General features: G+C 47.7%; 1 protein-coding gene across 2 annotated transcripts in view; it reads right to left on the bottom strand.

The window, feature by feature from the left end:
• LOC135041345 (mitogen-activated protein kinase 14) overlaps nt 1-21,224 on the bottom strand; it is a 335,823-nt gene that overhangs the window by 113,696 nt on the left and 200,903 nt on the right. For both annotated transcript variants that reach the window (XM_063954930.1, XM_063954929.1), the window contains exon 7: nt 18,685-18,799. In XM_063954930.1, the coding sequence (XP_063811000.1) occupies nt 18,685-18,799 (115 nt within the window). The remainder of the gene's footprint in view (nt 1-18,684; nt 18,800-21,224) is intronic.

Genomic DNA, 21,224 nt, shown 5'->3' with positions numbered 1-21,224 from the left:
TGTACCCAATGCGGTCACCTCGGGAACTGGCTCTCCTGTCACAGGCCCGCTAGCTGAGCGTCCGTAGGGATGCTGGGGACACCTGATGGTAATGGTGCAGCCCGCTCTTCTCCCCAGCAGCGGCATGGGGGCAGAGCACAGCAGGGGCTGGAGGTGAGGTTCCTGGCCGGTCACCGCTGCTCTCCCTCACACAGATCGCGGGAGAGCACACCGGAGGCAGCCGAGAGGGAGGCAGATATCGGGTTGGGAGGGAGCTGCAGTTCACGGTGTTGGCGAGTCACCGCCCGCCCGCAGCACACGCCTTCTCTCTCGGCCTGGCTCCCGTGTGAAGCCGCTGCAGTTAACTACTTGTAAATTGAAGGGGACGGCGCTTCCTGCCTGTACAGAGCGGAGCCTTACCACAGGCAGTGTGCCCCCTCCCCCTCCTGGTCACTGTACGTGACGGAGAGGGGGCACCGCCAGACTGCCAGTGGTAAGGCTCCACCTCCGCTCTGTACGGGCAAGAAGCGCCGTCCCCTTCAATTTACAAGTAGTTGGCTGCTGCGGAGCGCGTCCCCGGGGACCCTCCCATTTTTGAAAAACGCCTTCAGATCCGGGTAAAATACGCGCTATAGCGCGTATTTGCGAACACTGCACGTAACCAGGGGGGAGACACAGCGTACAGTACACGTAACCAGGGACACGCACACACAGTGTGCAGTACACGTAACCAGTGGGGCACATAGCGTATAGTACACGTAACCGGGGAGACACGTAGCGTACAGTACATGTAACCAGGGGGAAGACGCAGCGTACAGTACACGTAACCAGGGGGGAGACACAGCGTACAGTACACGTAACCAGGGACACGCACACACAATGTGCAGTACACGTAACCAGTGGGGCACATAGCGTATAGTACACGTAACCAGGGACACGCACACACAGTGTGCAGTACACGTAACCAGTGGGGCACATATCGTATAGTACACGTAACCAGGGACATGCACACACAGTGTGCAGTACACGTAACCAGTGGGGCACATAGCGTATAGTACACGTAACCGGGGAGACACGTAGCGTACAGTACATGTAACCAGGGGACACAAACAGCATACAGTGCACGTAACCAAGCAGACACACACAGCGTACAGTACACGTAACCAGGGAGGGATGACTTAGCGTTCAGTACAAGTAACCGGGGGGGAGGGGAGGGGGGGGGGGGGCGGACGGGCGGACACAGCCTACAGTAAACGTAACCAGGGGACACACGTCGTACAGTATGCGTGACCTCGGCCTGGCTCCCGTGTGAAGCCGCTGCAGCCAACTACTTGTAAATTGAAGGGGACGGCGCTTCCTGCCTGTACAGAGCGGAGCCTTACCACAGGCAGTGCGGCGGTGCCCCCTCCCCCTCCTGGTCACTGCACGTGACCAAGAGGGGGAGGGGGCACCGCCAGACTGCCAGTGGTAAGGCTCCACCTCCGCTCTGTACGGGCAAGAAGCGCCGTCCCCTTCAATTTACAAGTAGTTGGCTGCAGCGGAGCGCGTCCCCGGGGACCCTCCCATTTTTGAAAAGTGAGTCCCCGCCATCAGATCCGGGTAAAATACGCGCTATAGCGCGTATTTGCGAACACTGATATATATATATATATATATATATATATATATATGGCTCAGTCTTTGTGTTGTATATTGACACCATATTTAAATCTTTAACATTATTAAAACAGTTGTGATGATTGTGTTTGAATGTGGTAGATACAAGATCAATCTTTCTCAGAAGTCAACTAGATCTGTAAATAACAACCATATATACTTTTATACTCATCTGTTCATGGTGTGAATAACGAAATTTATAGTAAAAACTTACCGTTGTTAAATCTCTTTCTGCGAGGTACACTGGGCTCCACAAGGATTAACATCGGGGTGTAGAGTAGTATCTTGATCCGAGGCACCAACAGGCTCAAAGCTTTGACCTTCTTCCCAAGATGCATAGCGCCGCCTCCTATATCACCCGCCTCCGTGCACAGGAGCTCAGGTTTGTTAACCAGCCCAATGCAGTAGCAGGTAAAAAAGAGACAACAATCGTTAGTAGCCACATACACCACACACTCACCACAGGAGAGGGTGTCAGCGGCTATGCCATACCAACCCAAAGAAGCTAAGTGCGTCAGTTTGGCGCCTTGTGGAGCCCAGTGTACTTCGCAGAAAGATTTAACAACGGTAAATTCTTACCATAAATCTCGTTTTCTGCTGCGGGGTACACTGGACTCCACAAGGGTCGCACCACGGCGGGCCGCCCAAGAAGGTCCAACAGACAGAGTAGAATGGGCCTAATTAGTAGTAGGAGCTGGGCGACCAGCCTGTACATAAACATGTGCAATCACCATTCTTATCTATCTGGCCAAGGTCTGTTTGTTAGCAGGCCAGCCACGTTTGTGAAAACCAAACAGTACGAAAAGAGAAACAGACTTCCGAATGGAAGAGGTTCTCTTCACATTAGATACGGAGAGCCCGTACCACATACAAAGACCGCTCTTTAGAGGACAACTCAGAAGAATTAAAGGCCGGAACCACAATCTCCTGGTTAAGGTGGAAAGAAGACACCACCTTAGGTAAATAACCCGGACGCGTTCTAAGAACCGCCCGATCACGGTGAAAAATCAGATATGGTGACCTGCAAGACAAGGCACCCAAATTAGACACCTGTCTAGCAGAAGCAATAGCCAGCAGAAACAATACCTTAAGAGAAAGCCACTTAAGGTCTGCCGATTCAAGAGGCTCAAACGGAGACCATTGCAATGCCTCCAGAACCACCGGCAAGTCCCAAGGCCCTTAAGACGGAAGCTTCAAGAGCCACGCTGTCAGAGCCAATCGGGCTAAATCCTGATATACACAGGGGACCTGAACAAGGAGATCTGGCTGCTGCGGTAGTAGAAGGGGACGCTCTATCAAGAGACCCTGAAGGTCTGAGAACCAATGCCGTCTGGGCCACGCTGGAGCGATCAGAAGTAGGATACCACCTTCTTGCTTGATCCTCCTTATTACTCTGGGCAGGAGTGACACCGGAGGGAACACGTATGGCAGCCGAAAGTTCCATGGAATTGCCAGTGCGTCCATGAACGCTGCTTGAGGATCCCTTGTCCTTGCTCCAAAGACCGGAACCTTGTGATTGTGTCGAGATGCCATCAGGTCCACATCTGGAAGGTCCCACTTGTACACGAGGAGTTGAAATACTTCTGGATGGAGGCTCCACTCTCCAGCGTGTATGTCCTGACGACTGAGAAAGTCCGCTTCCAAGATTAGGACCCCTGGAATGAACACTGCAAATATGGCTGGCAGATGGCATTCTGCCCACTGAAGGATCCATGATACTTCCCTCATTGCCATGCGGTTTCGAGTGCCGCCTTGACGATTGATGTACGCCACCGTGGTGGCGTTGTCCGACTGTACTTGAACAGGTCTGTTCTGTATTAAATGCTGGGCCAAGTTCAAAGAGTTGAACACCGCCCGCAATTCCAGAATGTTTATTGGGAGGAGAGACTCCAACACCGCGCCCCAGCCCCTCCGACTGGCGTCCGTCGTCAGAAGGACCCAGTTGGAGTTCCAGAAGGGACGACCCCTGCTCAATCGTTGGTCCTGAAGCCACCAGCTCAGTGACAGACGGACCTCCGGAGACAATGAGATCATTTGAGACCTGATCCGGTGAGGCAGGCCGTCCCACTTGGCAAGAATTAGCCTCTCGAGGGCGGGAAAGGAATGGAGCGTACTCCATGTCGAAAGCAGACACCATGAGACCTAGCACTTGCATTGCCAAATGTATCTACACTTGCGGACGAAATAGGAAGCATTGAATCCTGTCCTGAAGCTTCAAGACTTTCTCCTGAGACAAGAACAACCGCTAGTTGTGAGTGTCCAACAATGCCCCCCAGGTGCACCATGCTCTGAGCAGGGACCAGGGAGGATTTCTTCCAGTTGATGAGCCATCCGTGGGCTTGCAGAAACTGGATAGTCAGATCCAGATGGCGTAGGAGAATCTCTGGGAAATTTGCCAGGATCAACAAGTCATAAGTACGGTAGGATCCTGACCCCTTGACGGCGGAGTACAGCTGTCATTACAGCCATGACCTTGGTGAAGACTTGCGGAGCCGTGGTCAAACCAAAAGGTAAAGCCCGAAATTGGTAATGGAGGTTGCCAACCGCAAACCTCAGGTACTGCTGATGCGATACTGCAATGGGAATATGCAGGTAAGCATCCTGTATGCCCAGTAAGACCATATAGTCCGCAGGCTCCAAGGCCAGAACATTAGAGCGAAAAGTTTCCATACGAAGCTTGAATGGGCTGGGAAGACCCATTCGGTTTCGGGACTAGGAACAGCGGTGAATAGCACCCCTTGCCTCTCTGAGCCAGAGGCACCTGTACTGCCATTCCTGTGTCCAGGAGGGACTGTACCACCGAATGAAGAGTCTTTGCCTTCACCTGATCCGAAGGAACGTCTGTCAGGCAAAATTGATGAGGGGGCCGATTCTTGAAGGATACGGCGTAACCTTGAGTGACGACTTCCCGTACCCAGGCATCGGAAGTGGTCTTCAACCATTCCTGGGTAAACCCTAGAAGTCGGCCCCCCACTCTGGGATCCCCCAGAGGGAGGCCCGCCCCGTCATGCAGCAGGCTTGTCAGTTTTGGAAGCAGGCTGACAGGCAGTCCATGCCCATTTGGGTTTGGACTTATTGGGTTTGGAAGTGCGAACCTGTTTTGGGTACGCTTGACCTTTTGCTTTCCCTGAAGGACGAAAGGAGCAAAAGGAAGTACAGAGTACTAGGAAGACATGCTGTTTTTGCAGATACTAAGTCAGTCACTATCTTGCTGAGGTCTTCTCAGAAAATAATGTCTCCTTTGAAGAGGAGTACCTCCAGGGTTTTTCTTTGAGTCCATGTCCACAGACCAGGACCGTAACCAGAGAATTCGGCGAGCCAAAATGGACGTAGTAGAAGCCTTGGCCGCCAGAATACCGGCATCAGAAGCCACCTCTTTAATGTAATGGGATACTGTAACAATATACGACAGGCATTGTCTAGCATGATCAGAAGCATTGGAAGGCAACTCCGCCTCCAGTTCCTGAGCCCACGCTTCCACAGCTTCTGCAGCCCATGTCACTTCAATAGTGGACCTATGCACCGCACCGTTTAGGGTGTAGATTGCCTTCAAACAATCCTCCACAGGCTTGTCCGTTGGCTATTTCAAGGACGTGATGGTAGTTACAGGCAGAGCTGAGGATACTACCAGTCGCGCCACTTGCGAATCCACTGGCGGGGGGTGTTTCACAATTTTTACTAAGCTCCGCAGCGAGAGGGTAGCGAGCCAGCATCTTCTTGTGAGGCATGAACTTCTTTCCTGGACTTTCCTAGGACTCCTGACGTATGTCAACTAAATGTTCAGAGTGAGGTAAAAATAAGAATTTACTTACCGATAATTCTATTTCTCGGAGTCCGTAGTGGATGCTGGGGTTCCTGAAAAGACCATGGGGAATAGCGGCTCCGCAGGAGACAGGGCACAAAAAGTAAAGCTTTAGGATCAGGTGGTGTGCACTGGCTCCTCCCCCTATGACCCTCCTCCAAGCCTCAGTTAGGATACTGTGCCCGGACGAGCGTACACAATAAGGAAGGATTTATGAATCCCGGGTAAGACTCATACCAGCCACACCAATCACACTGTACAACCTGTGATCTGAACCCAGTTAACAGTATGATAACAGCGGAGCCTCTGAAAGATGGCTCACAACAATAATAACCCGATTTTTGTAACTATGTACAAGTATTGCAGATAATCCGCACTTGGGATGGGCGCCCAGCATCCACTACGGACTCCGAGAAATAGAATTATCGGTAAGTAAATTCTTATTTTCTCTATCGTCCTAGTGGATGCTGGGGTTCCTGAAAAGACCATGGGGATTATACCAAAGCTCCCAAACGGGCGGGAGAGTGCGGATGACTCTGCAGCACCGAATGAGAGAACTCCAGGTCCTCCTTAGCCAGGTTATCAAATTTGTAGGATTTTACAAACGTGTTTGCCCCTGACTAAATAGCCGCTCGGCAAAGTTGTAAAGCCGAGACCCCTCGGGCAGCCGCCCAAGATGAGCCCACCTTCCTTGTGGAATGGGCATTTACATATTTTGGCTGTGGCAGGCCTGCCACAGAATGTGCAAGCTGAATTGTATTACACATCCAACTAGCAAAAGTCTGCTTAGAAGCAAGAGCACCCAGTTTGTTGGGTGCATACAGGATAACAGCAAGTCAGTTTTCCTGACTCCAGCCGTCCTGGAACCTATATTTTCAGGGCCCTGACCACATCTAGCAACTTGGAGTCCTCCAAGTCCCTAGTAGGCGCAAGACACCACAATAAGCTGGTTCAGGTGAAACACTGACACCACCTTAGGGAGAGAACTGGGGACGAGTGCGCAGCTCTGCCCTGTCCGAATGGACAAACAGATATGGGCTTTTTTGAGAAAAAAACCACCAATTTGACACTCGCCTGGTCCAGGCCAGGTCCAAGAGCATGTTCACTTTTCATGTGAGATGCTTCAAATCCACAGATTTGACTGGTTTTAAACCAATGTGTTTTGAGGAATCCCAGAACTACGTTGAGATCCCACAGTGCCACTGGAGGCACAAAAGGGGGTTGTATATGCAATACTCCCTTGACAAACTTCTGGACTTCAGGAACTGAAGCCAATTCTTTCTGGAAGAAAAATCGACAGGGCCGAAATTTGAACCTTAATGGACCCCAATTTGAGGCCCATAGACACTCCTGTTTGCAGGAAATGCAGGAATCGACCGAGTTGAAATTTCTTCGTGGGGCCTTCCTGGCCTCACACCACGCAACATATTTTCGCCACATGTGGTGATAATGTTGTGCGGTCACCTCCTTTCTGGCTTTGACCAGGGTAGGAATGACCTCTTCCTGAATGCCTTTTCCCTTAGGATCCGGCGTTCCACCGCCATGCCGTCAAACGCAGCTGCGGTAAGTCTTGGAACAGACATGGTACTTGCTGAAACAAGTCCCTTCTTAGCGGCAGAGGCCATAAGTCCTCTGTGAGCATCTCTTGAAGTTCCGGGTACCAAGTCCTTCTTGGCCAATCCGGAGCCATGAGTATAGTTCTTACTCCTCTACGTCTTATAATTCTCAGTACCTTAGGTATGAAAAGCAGAGGATGGAACACATACACCGACTGGTACACCCACGGTGTTACCAGAACGTCCACAGCTATTGCCTGAGGGTCTCTTAACCTGGCGCAATACCTGTCCCGTTTTTTGTTCAGACGGGACGCCATCATGTCCACCTTTGGTAATTCCCAACGGTTTACAATCATGTGGAAAACTTCCCCATGAAGTTCCCACTCTGCCGGGTGGAGGTCGTGCCTACTGAGGAAGTCTGCTTCCCAGTTTCCATTCCCGGAATGAAACACTGCTGACAGTGCTATCACATGATTTTCCGCCCAGCGAAAAGTCCTTGCAGTTTTTGCCACTGCCCTCCTGCTTCTTGTGCCGCCCTGTCTATTTACGTGGGCGACTGCCGTGATGTTTTATCCCACTGGATCAATACCGGCTGACCTTGAAGCAGAGGTCTTGCTAAGCTTAGAGCATTATAAATTTACCCTTAGCTATATTTATGTGGAGAAAAGTCTCCAGACTTGATCACACTCCCTGGAAATTTTTTCCTTGTGTGACTGCTCCCCAGCCTCTCGGGCTGGCCTCCGTGGTCACCAACATCCAAAACTGAATGCCGAATCTGCGGCCCTCTAGAAGATGAGCACTCTGTAACCACCACAGGAGAGACACCCTTGTCCTTGGATATAGGGTTATCCGCTGATGCATCTGAAGATGCGATCCGGACCATTTGTCCAGCAGATCCCACTGAAAAGTTCTTGCATGAAATCTGCCGACTGGAATTGCTTCGAAGGAAGTCACCATTTTTTTACCATGGCCCTTGTGCAATGATGCACTGATTTTAGGAGGTTCCTGACTAGCTCGGATAACTCCCTGGCTTTCTCTTCCGGGAGAAACACCTTTTTCTGGACTGTGTCCAGAATCATCCCTAAGCACAGGAGACTTGTTGTCGGGATCAGCTGCGATTTTGGAATATTTAGAATCCACCCCTGCTGTTGTAACAGTATCCGAGATAGTGCTACTCCGACCTCCAACTGTTCCCTGGACTTTGCCCTTATCAGGAGATCGTCCAAGTAAGGGATAATTAAGACGCCTTTTCTTCGAAGAAGAACCATCATTTCGGCCATTACCTTGGTAAAGACCCGGGGTGCCGTGGACAATCCAAACGGCAGCGTCTGAAACTGATAGTGACAGTTCTGTACCACGAACCTGAGGTACCCTTAGTGATAAGGGCAAATTTGGGACATGGAGGTAAGCATCCCTGATGTCTCGGGACACCATATAGTCCCCTTCTTCCCGGTTCGTTATCACTGCTCTGAGTGACTCCATCTTGATTTGAACCTTTGTAAATGTTCAAATTTTTTTAGATTTAGAATAGGTCTCACCTAGCCTTCTGGCTTCAGTACCACAATATAGTGTGGAATAATACCCCTTTTCTTGTTGTAGGAGGGGTAATTTAATTATCACCTGCTGGGAATACAGCTCGTGAATTGTTTCCCATACTGCCTCCTTGTCGGAGGGAGACCTTGGTAAAGCAGACTTCAGGAGCCTGCGCAGGGGAAAAAGTCTCGACATTCCAATCTGTACCCCTGGGATACTACTTGTAGGATCCAGGGGTCCTGTACGGTCTCAGCGTCATGCTGAGAGCTTGTCAGAAGCGGTGGAACGCTTCTGTTCCTGGGAATGGGCTGCCTGCTGCAGTCTTCTTCCCTTTCCTCTATCCCTGGGCAGATATGACTCTTATAGGGACGAAAGGACTGAAGCTGAAAAGACGGTGTCTTTTTCTGCAGAGATGTGACTTAGGGTAAAAAACGGTGGATTTTCCAGCAGTTGCCGTGGCCACCAGGTCCGATGGACCGACCCCAAATAACTCCTCTTCCTTTATACGGCAATACACCTTTGTGCCGTTTGGAATCTGCATCACCTGACCACTGTCGTGTCCATAAACATCTTCTGGCAGATATGGACATCGCACTTACTCTTGATGCCAGAGTGCAAATATCCCTCTGTGCATCTCGCATATATAGAAATGCATCCTTTAAATGTTCTATAGTCAATAAAATACTGTCCCTGTCAAGGGTATCAATATTTTTAGTCAGGGAATCCGACCAAGCCACCCCAGCTCTGCACATCCAGGCTGAGGCGATCGCTGGTCGCAGTATAACACCAGTATGTGTGTATATACTTTTTATGATATTTTCCAGCCTCCTGTCAGCCGGCTCCTTGAGGACGGCCCTATCTATAGACGGTACCGCCACTTGTTCTGATAAGCGTGTGAGCGCCTTATCCACCTTAAGGGGTGTTTCCCAACGCGCCCTAACTTCTGGCGGGAAAGGGTATACCGCCCATATTTTCTATCGGGGGGAACCCACGCATCATCACACACTTCATTTAATTTATCTGATTCAGGAAAAACTACGGTAGTTTTTTCACATCCCACATAATACCCTCTTTTGTGGTACATGTAGTATCAGAAATATGTAACACCTCCTTCATTGCCCTTAACGTGTGGCCCTAATAAGGAATACGTTTGTTTATTCACCGTCGACACTGGATTCAGCGTCCCTGTCTGTGTCTGTGTCGACCGACTAAAGTAAACGGGCGTTTTAAAACCCCTGACGGTGTTTTTGAGACGTCTGGACCGGTACTAATTGTTTGTCGGCCGTCTCATGTCGTCAACCGACCTTGCCGCGTGTTGACATTATCACGTAATTCCCTAAATAAGCCATCCATTCCGGTGTCGACTCCCTAGAGAGTGACATCACCATTACAGGCAATTGCTCCGCCTCCTCACCAACATCGTCCTCATACATGTCGACACACACGTACCGACACACAGCACACACACAGGGAATGCTCTGATAGAGGACAGGACCTACTAGCCCTTTGGAGAGACAGAGGGAGAGTTTGCCAGCACACACCAAAAACGCTATAATTATATAGGGACAACCTTATATAAGTGTTTTCCCTTATAGCATCTTTTTTATATATTTCTAACGCCAAATTAGTGCCCCCCCTCTCTGTTTTAACCCTGTTTCTGTAGTGCAGTGCAGGGGAGAGCCTGGGAGCCTTCCCTCCAGCCTTTCTGTGAGGGAAAATGGCGCTGTGTGCTGAGGAGATAGGCCCCGCCCCTTTTTCGGCTGCCTCGTCTCCCGCTCTTAACGGATTCTGGCAGGGGTTAAATATCTCCATATAGCCCCCGGAGGCTATATGTGAGGTATTTTTAGCCAAAAATAGGTTTTCATTGCCTCCCAGGGCGCCCCCCTTCCAGCGCCCTGCACCCTCAGTGACTGCCGTGTGAAGTGTGCTGAGAGGAAATGGCGCACAGCTGCAGTGCTGTGCGCTACCTTAAGAAGACTGAGGAGTCTTCATGCCGCCGATTCTGGACCTTCTTCTTGTTTCAGCATCTGCAAGGGGGCCGGCGGCGAGGCTCCGGTGACCATCCAGGCTGTACCTGTGATCGTCCCTCTGGAGCTAATGTCCAGTAGCCAAAGAAGCCAATCCATCCTGCACGCAGGTGAGTTCACTTCTTCTCCCCTAAGTCCCTCGTTGCAGTGATCCTGTTGCCAGCAGGACTCACTGTAAAATAAAAAACCTAAGCTAAACTTTTCTAAGCAGCTCTTTAGGAGAGCCACCTAGATTGCACCCTTCTCGGCCGGGCACAAAAATCTAACTGAGGCTTGGAGGAGGGTCATAGGGGGAGGAGCCAGTGCACACCACCTGATCCTAAAGCTTTACTTTTTGTGCCCTGTCTCCTGCGGAGCCGCTATTCCCCATGATCTTTCCAGGAACCCCAGCATCCACTAGGACGATAGAGAAACTTGTTTAACCACCTTCTGACGTTTAAACCTGTCCGGTTTCTTAGGGGCAGTGTCAGGCTCCGGTTCATCATCAACCTGAAGAATGAGCCTGATAGCCTCTAACAAGTCAGGAACATCCACCTGCGAAACAACTTCCACCATCAGAATCAGAATCTGTGGGGACCGTATAAACGCCATCCTCATCAGACGAGGGGTCTGGGACGTAAGTGGATTGTGAGGAAGTAATTGCCCGCTTAGAGTACCCCTTGGTCTTAGGCAGGCAAGGGTTAGACTTTTGAGCAGTCAGTGATTGGTTCAATTGCTGTAACTGATTGGACAGTTGATCTGCCCATGGCGGGTTAACCGCGGGGGCCATAAGCGGTTGTACCGGCACAGGAGGTCCCATAGGGGGCATTAGTCTAGTTACCAGCATATTCAATAGCGTGGAGAAGGTAGCCCAAGGTAGGTAATTGTGCACCCCCGTTGCTACAGTCCCACTGGGGGGTAAGGAACCCCCAGAACCTGAACCCTCAGCTGCTATGTTATCCTCAAATGTGTCTGCAGCATCAACATCACACAATGTGGGATCAGCCCGAGCTCCGTTGCCCTTTGTAGCTGACATAATCAAAAGCTCCAGGGCAGGAACATGGACTCTAAATGGCGCCCTGGAGCTGGGGGATGGGCTACAGGTCAAAGCTTTATCCCCCTGCTGGACTTCACCACCGGGTACTGGGGGCTTAATAAAACGGTTTTATGATAGAAAACCGACCTGTGCCTATGCCCTGGTGGTCTAGTGGGGTCCCTGTACTACCACAGTGTCCACGCCAGCGCGCTCGGGATCGCAAATTACAGCAGGTCCCGTCGAGGGGACCCCTTACCTCCTCCCTGAGTGCGGCCACGCGATCTGGGAGAGCAGCAGTCGTGTGTGTGTGACTAACTCGGAAGAAAGCCGGAGCCTCCGCTGTAAGTACCCGGCAACCAGAGCGCGGGAGTGACCAGCGCCGCTGGGGGAGGTGATGAAGATGTCTGACTGACATCTAACACAGTCAGTGTCTCTGCTGCAGCCCTTGAAGTCTTCAATATTCTTTAAAAGCTTCTGTCAGGGCTGCCCCCCTGTTATGTGCCTGCCTACTGCATGGCACCAACTAAAAAACTGAGCTCCTGTGCACAGAGGCGGGGTGATATAGGAGGCAGCGCTATGCATCTTGGGAAAAAGGTCAAAGCTTTGAGCCTGTTGGTGCCTCGGATCAAGATCCTACTCTACGCCCCAATGTTAATCCTTGTGGAGCCCAGTGCACCCCGCAGCAGAAATATTTTTATTATCCAAATGATTGTGGCTAACTTTTAAAAGTTAAGACTTACAGGTGTTTTGAGACTTACATGGACCAATCATCCATAAGCTCCACTTTCATTTCTGACTCTGTATCCTATCTAACCTCCTGAAGAGTAGCAGAGTAAGGTCCCAGTGTGTGTGTGTGTGTGTATGTATATATATATATATATATATATATATATATATATATATAGAGAGAGAGAGAGAGAGAGAGAGAGAGAGAGAGAGAGAGAGAGAGATACATACATATATACACACACACACAGTGGTCGAAGTGGAAATTTTGAAGTGGGGGTATGGTAAAGTCAAGGATGCAATTCGTTCCAGAAAAGGGGGCGTGGTCACCCAAAAGGGGGCGTGTTCAGTGTAGAACCCCTTATACTATCTAGTACTGGTGCCCCTTTTCACCTTATAGCACACGGTACGAGACGAAATTCACATTATAGCACACGGTACGAGCCGAAATTCACATTATAGCACATGGTATGATCCACAATTCAGGGACAGGGACAGCAGGAAGGGAGAGAGAGAGAGAGACAGCAGGAAGGGAGAGAGAGAGAGAGAGAGACAGCAGGAAGGGAGAGAGAGAGAGAGAGAGACAGCAGGAAGGGAGAGAGAGAGAGAGACAGCAGGAAGGGAGAGAGAGAGAGACAGCAGGGAGGCAGAGAGAGAGAGAGACAGCAGGGAGGCAGAGAGAGGGAGACAGCAGGGAGGGAGACAGCAGGCAGGGAGACAGCAGGGAGGGAGACAGCAGGGAGGGAGACAGCAGGGAGGGAGACAGCAGGGAGGGAGACAGCAGGGAGGGAGACAGCAGGGAGGGAGACAGCAGGGAGGATAGAGACAGCAGGGAGGATAGAGACAGCAGGGAGGATAGAGACAGCAGGGAGGATAGAGACAGCAGGGAGGATAGAGACAGCAGGGAGGAGGGAGACAGCAGGGAGGATAGAGACAGCAGGGAGGATAGAGACAGCAGGGAGGATAGAGACAGCAGGGAGGATAGAGACAGCAGGGAGGGAGACAGCGAGTGACAGCAGGGAGAGAGCGAGTGACAGTAGGAACAGGGACAGTAAAGACAGGGAGAGAGGGTGACAGCAGGGGAACATTACCTGACTGTGGTCTGCGGAGGCACTCATGGGCAGCGGCGGTGATAAGGAGGCCTTTGGTGAGGTCCCTCTGACCGCCAATTGTTGCAGGCGCTGTGAGCGGGTGAGCGGCTGTGAGCTAGTCCAGCGCTCTACACAGCCGCCAAGCAGGGAGGGGAGCACTATGTGCAGCAGGATGGCCACTTCCCTCGCCTCCTTCTGCACACTTTTTCATTTAAACAAACTTCCGGGTCAGTGGAAGTGGCAGTATATATATATCACACATACACACAATTTCCACAGGCGGCACTCCCGGCCTGACATGAAGATGACACGGACGATGTAAGTGATAGCAATGTTTCAGCTCATTAACGAGCTTTTTTCAAGCATAGAGCTGAACCGTTGCTATCACTTACAGCGTCTGTGTCATCTTTAAGTCAGACCGGGAGTGCCGCCTGTGGGAAGTGTGTGTGTGCACCCATATATATCTCCTTTGTCTCTCTAAGCTACTTGAGAGACTTGCCTACACTTGACTCACACACTTTAACTCACATAATTTATTGAACCCACTTCAGTCAGGCTTCCGTTTCCAACACTCCACAGAGACAGCACTGACTAAAGTGGTTAAGGATTTGGTCACTACGAAGTCTAAAGGCCATTGTTCACTACTTATTCTTCTAGATCTGCTGCCTTTGACACTGTTGACCACTCTCTTCTCATACAAACACTTCAATCCCTAGGTCTTAAAGACACAGCCCTTTCTTGGTTCCTATCCTACTGATCTAATCGCTCCTTCAGTGTTCGCTTCTCTGAATCTATCTCCTCTTCGCTACCTCTTTCAGTTGGAGTACCGCAAAGGCTCAGTCTTGGGTCCCCTGCTTTTCTCTATCTATACCTCATCTCTTGGTAAACTAATCAGCTCTTTTGGATTTCAGTATCATCTGTACGCAGATGATACTCAAATCTACCTATCCTCCAGATTTGTCCCCATCTGTACTAGACCGTGTCACTGAATGCCTTTCTGCCATTTCATCTTGGATGACATCTCGCCACCTCAAACTTAATATTTCAAAGACAGAGTTAATTGTATTTCCACCGGCCAATAGTAGGTACCAACCTGATATCTCTATCACTGTTGAAAACTCGACAATCTACCCTACCCCACAAGCTTGCTGCCTACGTGTCATCCTTGACTCTGATCTGTCCTTTGTTACCCATATTCAATCTGTCTTAAAAAAGTGTATCCAAAATACGACCATATTTTACACAAGACACTGCTAAAACTCTAATCCATGCTCTCATTATCTCCCGCATTGATTATTGCAATAGTCTCCTAACTGGTCTTCCCAAAACGAGACTCTCACCACTACAATCCATTCTGAATGCAGCTGCGAGGCTAATCTTCCTCGCTAGACGTTCATTGTCTGTAGATCCACTCTGTCAGTCCCTCCATCGGTTATCTGTATTCTACTGTATTCAATATAAAATACTTTTACTCACACACAAGGCCATTAACCAGACTACACCAACGTACATCACTTCGCTTATCTCAAAATATCTCCCAACCCAACCTCTTCGCTCTTCACAAGATCTGCGTCTCTCATCCACACTCATTACTCGCTTCCACTCACAATTGCAGGACTTTCATGGGGCTGCACCCACTCTGAGGAATGCCCTACCACATACAATAAGACTCTCCTCTAGTGGCCAAACCTTCAAGCATTTCCTGAAAACTCACCTCTTCAGGCAAGCGTATCAAATTTCAGAACCACCCACATAACTTTCATAAACCTTTCTATCAAACTGCATCCACTCTGCACAGTCCACACACATCCTCACGTCTTCTCATCCTTCCTCTCGACCAAAATAACTTTAACAAGATTTCAACACTCAGACACTGCAGTCAATCTGAAGTTGGCTCTCTGTTGCTGCTGGGTAATAATGATACACCAGAAGAGTTTCTAACTGATGTCTTGCACAAGAAGAAATAGTGTGCAGAAGAGAATTTATGGTAAAGAAAAGAGGCCTCCAATATAGTATGGGTGTGGTATGACTTGTCCACAATCATCAGTTCGACATCAAAATGTAGACAGGGTTGAACTGTCTACATGCAGCATTATGGCATGCTTAGCATGTCAACATTAATTATATCTACAAGATGAACTGGTCTAGTGGCTTCTGACCTTCTCCCAGCAGCAGTTGCGACTTCAGTATCTTCTTCCGAGTCCCAACTGTACTGAGTCACTTCTGGCACAGACATAAAATGCTGCTAAGTTCCGGTGTGTATTTCTCCCCCTATCCTTTTACATAGTGACAAACCCTAACCTTCCCCCGCAGCCCAGCCCTAACAGTCAGCACCTTGAAACTGTCAATATTTCATATGCAACATTTCAGATGTTGACACTGTAATCCTGTAAACAGCTTGAGGATGATGACCTAAAGGGAGATGTACTAAGCAGTGAAAAAATATGGAGTAGTTATGGAGAAGTTGCCCATGGCAACCAATCAGCTGCTCTGTATCATTTTATAGTATGCAAATTATAAATGTTACTTCAATGCTGATTGGTTGCCATGGACAACTTCTCCACTGGGTTACTTCTCCACTCTTTTCACTGCTTAGTACATATCCCCTCTAAGTGTCTGGCAACAAATTTCAACCATGTGGACATTGTGGTTTTAACATTACGAACGTCGACATGGTAATTGTTAACCATTCATCTAGATACCATTCCTTTATCTCATTGTATGCTCAATCTACAAATGTGTCTTCATAAAGATACAGCCCTCCTCATTAAGCGTGCAAATAGTCTCAACTGTGAATAGTTTGTTGCAGAAATCGACCCAAAGACAATGTATTGTCTAACTGCAGGTGCGACTATTCACACCGGGACGCAGGAAGCTGATCCCGTGATGTGGGAAAGATGAATGTAGCTATACTCAATGAAGTAAAGCAGCTACTAAAGGTAATCAAGACTACAATTACTTTGCTGAATACAGAAACTGAATAACTGAAGTGGTCAGATTTATCATCTTGCCTTATCTAGCCTTAATACAGCACACAGCCGGATATGCATGACGCAAGTGACCTCACAGGTCCCGTGCAACTAGAGGCGCAACAGGTGTCTTTTCTTTTTTCCAGAAAATATTGTTCGCAACTCGATGTGGCTAGGATACACCTGGAGACTCTGCTGATTCATTTGATATGCGACACTTGTACATCTTTTGTACACTGTATATAAAGCACAATGGAACTTCATAAGGAAAAAAGCCATGGCCTCTGCATCATAGCAGAGACTCTGTCGCACACAGATATACAAGTGTCGCTTATCCAATTAATCAGCACACTCATCTGGTGTGTCCTAGTTCCATTAGCAAAAAAAGAAGAAGAAGAAAAAAAAAAAAAAAAAAGACACAAAGAGACACCCAAGGCTAGCAGAGTCCCACACGACCTGGCGTGCCAAGAGGGGTCGTTTGGCATGATTGCAGCAAAGATTTATGAGGACATATCTATACCCTGTACCAGCTGTCAGTTTCAAAACTCTTCCATACGGATGTTAAGAAAAAGCAACCCCCAGTTTCAACCATTTTACTCATACCAACATAGCAATTTGATGAAAATCACAAACCTTCTCGAAATGTAGCACTGTCTAAAATAGTACTAGAGAATAAAGGGTCAGTACAGTAAGGAGCGAGTTAGGTCCTATGATCGGTTTTCACTGCAAGCTCGCAGAGCAAATTGCATTTGCAACTCAACTCTAAACTAGCATTGCATTTTCCCAGCAAACTCATGTTTGTTTTTGTGCACACCTTCAGAACAGGTGAAAAGGTAGGGAAAAGGTTTCCTTTTAAACATAATATCAGGGAACAATACAAGGAACTCTGGTACACCCCCTCCCAATGGGATGTAGTCACCATCCCAGCAGTCAGTATACCTAATTGTAAAGCACAACGGAAGATGCTGCGCTATATAAGAAACTGCTAATAAATAAATATACCAACGGAGAGATCCTGGCCACCAGAATGCTGGCAAGGGATCCCAGCCCCTCCCAATGAATGATCATGCACTTGGATAGGTTTGAAAAGTATACATTTGGCTATTAGAAGGCATGTCAGTGTTCAGGTGAATTTTTCTAAAAAGCTTAATAATCAGTTAAATGATGTGGGGGATGTAAGTAGAGGTGTTGCATTAATGGGAGATTTTAGAAACTTGCACATGGGAACTAAAAGTGTTTTATTTTCAATTTTATAAACTTGTATAAAACCCAGAAGAATAAAACATTTTTCTTTACATCAAAACATTGTAAAGACTTACATTTTCTGAATACTACTTGTAGCCTATCATTTTTCCAGTTCGATTTAAAAAAAAAAAAAAAAAAATTCTGTCATTTGACATCTTTTAAGAACATCCAGTAATCTATCCTTTGCTAGTTACTCATTTGAATAATAGAGGATTACACAGCCCCTTGAGTAAAGTGAACGTGGCCTCATTTCTTTTAGTATAAAAGACACAGGCGCTCCATTTAATCTTTTTGTTATAACTTTGGGGAAGATGCATGATGCCGCATTACGGGTGAGAAGTGGTATCAGCGCACAGCTACTTTTCTATGTATTAATGTGGAGATGTGTGGCACATGACTTTAAAATAGCGCCATCTAACATACGTATGGTCAGTAGCACTGACCGTTCAGACAACTGCAAATTGATTTCGACAGCAGCAGTTATCACCCCACCACCACAGCAGGGACAGCTCTGTCCCTGGCTGCCAGCTCGGGATGCATTAGAGATCTCGCAATAGTATCAAGATCTCACGCATGCGCAGTAGAGCCGGATGGGAGGAGACAGTGCATAAGCGCTAGGCTAGGCTTTCACTGTCCCACTCCGGCATCAGAGATGTTCATACATGTCGTCGTTACTGCTAAATATCAGTAAAAAGGTTAAGCAGGAAGCGCGTGTGGTATAATCTTTTATCACTAATAGCCTTCTATATGTTCCTGCTAATAACTCTTCGTTGCCACTTTTACAGGGTCCAAGATGATTTCCTTACTTTTTCATGCATTTCTGCGAGGTCGCTTTTTGTAGAAAAGTTGTGCAGTCTTTCTACGAATCATTTCTAATTTAATCTCGCTTTTCGTGGGTGCACGCATTGCAGCAATATATGCAAGCTTTGTGATGTGCATCTACTAATTACATTCTCAGATATAAAATATCACGTACTAAAACTCCTGAAAAATGACTTACAAGATGCCAATGTTACATTTGTTGTATGTGAAATTGAAAGCTGAAAATGCTCTTGTACTGTGAATGTTGTGGCAAAATGCTGTACCTGTCTGGTTATAATGCATCCAATTTAGCATGATTTCCGGCGCCCGATACCACCTTGTAGCCACATATCCAGTCATCTCTTCATCTGTATGCCGTGCCAGCCCAAAGTCAAGAATCTAACAAAGTTAAACACATAAAATACATACTAAGAAACCTGAAACAATAAAAACTTATGCGCTTAATACACAGTCAGTGATGCCCTTGGGTGGTTGGTTGTGCCTCTGACCTGTCAAAGAGCCTGTCCCTCAGTCCTGCTTCTATTTATCGGTCATGACAGTGAGTGTCATCCAGTACTGTCCATTAACAAAAGCTAGGTGTTTTTTTATGATGAATAGTGCCACCACCAATCAGATATATTGCACACTAAGAGCTTCTTGTTCCAACACAGTCTTATTAATTTGCAATATCACAATCAAATACACTTACATTGTCACCACCCATCCATTTTTCCTGTCCCCTTGCCATTCTGGATTCTCCAATTAAGCTTCCCAGCATACCCAGCATATTTAAACTTCTTACTTTCACTTAGAACTCATTGCCTGAGGAAACAGCAGCATTGTGTAACATGTTGCAGAATGTTTTGTGAGGAGATCAGGATAGAGGTGCCCTTTCCTGGGGTAGACAGGCACCTCCAAACACACAGCAGCCAGGAAAACAGCACACCCGTCCAGGGTTTTCGTGCAATCTAGCCGTGGCTAGTTATATTGTGCAGTTCAAAAATAAAACGAAAATAAATCCTGGCCCGTCTCGGCACTAACAAAACATCACAGATTTCCTCTCTCAAAGTGATAAGACCTAATACCCCTACCACGAACACAGGCATGTGCACAGCACTTACAGTCAGTAAATCACAGTTTCTCAAACAGGGTTGCTGCTTGTTTCCACAGACCCTGAGCCAAGCCCTGACCAATCTTATATCAGAATATCAGCTTCTTACAGATGCAGGCACTAATCAGCCAGCTCTGAGGCTCGAAATGGGCTTTGTGTGTGGAGTCCTCCCGTCTCACTCAAAACCAGACTCTAATTAAGTCTGTTTAACAGAAACAGATAATTCACAGGCCAGAAACTGGGGACAAACAACACCCGTTTATAGCAGTGCTTCAATCACAGTTTATATGACAGACCACTTTTATTAAGGTACAGAGATGTCCTTATATGCTGTTGCCGCGATGCATGTGGCTGTGCTACGCTGCAAGCGCACACTTCCGCGGTCTTATCACTCACAAATGGTTTTACCATTCGCAAAAAAAATAATTGTGAGAAGCATACCAAGTGTAAAAGGACACATCTGTATCTTTTGATTGTAAGCGTGTGTGTATATATATATAAATATATATATATATATATATATATATATATACACACACACACACACATATATATATATATATATATATATATATATATATATATACACACACACACATACACACACCTTTCTTCTACTTTCTGTAATTGCAATGTATTATATTTCTTAAATATCCCCTCCACAACGACATTTCTGATGGACAGTATGTGCATAGTGGATAAATGGAAACTTCTTTTATAATAAATATATATATATATATATATATATATATATATATATATATATATATATATATATACACATACATACATACATACATACATATATACACACACACACACACATATATATATATATATATATATTTCTCTGACGTCCTAGTGGATGCTGGGCACTCCGTAAGGACCATGGGGAATAGCGGCTCCGCAGGAGTCTGGGCACATCTAAAGAAAGCTTTAGGATCACCTGGTGTGCACTGGCTCCTCCCCCTATGACCCTCCTCCAAGCCTCAGTTAGATTTCTGTGCCCGACGAGAAGGGTGCACACTAGGGGCTCTCCTGAGCTCTTTGTGAAAGTTTTAGTTAATGTTTATTATTTTCAGTGAGACCTGCTGGCAACAGGCTCACTGCATCGTGGGACTAAGGGGAGAAGAAACGGACTCACCTGCGTGCAGAGTGGATCGGGTTTCTTAGGCTACTGGACATTAGCTCCAGAGGGACGATCACAGGTTCAGCCTGGATGGGTCCCGGAGCCGCGCCGCCGGCCCCCTTACAGAGCCAGAAGAGCGAAGAGGTCCGGTGAAATCGGCGGCAGAAGACGATCCTGTCTTCAGATAAGGTAGCGCACAGCACCGCAGCTGTGCGCCATTGCTCTCAGCACACTTCACACTCCGGTCACTGAGGGTGCAGGGCGCTGGGGGGGCAGCGCCCTGAGACGCAATAAATCGATAAAAACCTTATATGGCTAAAATAAATGCATCACATATAACTCCTGGGCTATATGGATGCATTTAACCCCTGCCAAAACATACAGAAAAACGGATGATAAGGACGCCGAGAAAGGGGCGGAGCCTATCTCCTCAGCACACTGGCGCCATTTTCCCTCACAGCTCAGTTGGAGGGAAGCTCCCTGGCTCTCCTCTGCAGTCACTACACTACAGAAAGGGGTTAAAAAAGAGAGGGGGGCACAAATTAGGCGCAGTATAAACAATACAGCAGCTATAAAGGGAAAAA

The sequence above is a fragment of the Pseudophryne corroboree genome, chromosome 2 (genome assembly GCF_028390025.1).
Source record: "Pseudophryne corroboree isolate aPseCor3 chromosome 2, aPseCor3.hap2, whole genome shotgun sequence".
NCBI lineage: Eukaryota > Metazoa > Chordata > Amphibia > Anura > Myobatrachidae > Pseudophryne > Pseudophryne corroboree.
This window is presented reverse-complemented; position numbering and strand designations above follow the sequence as displayed.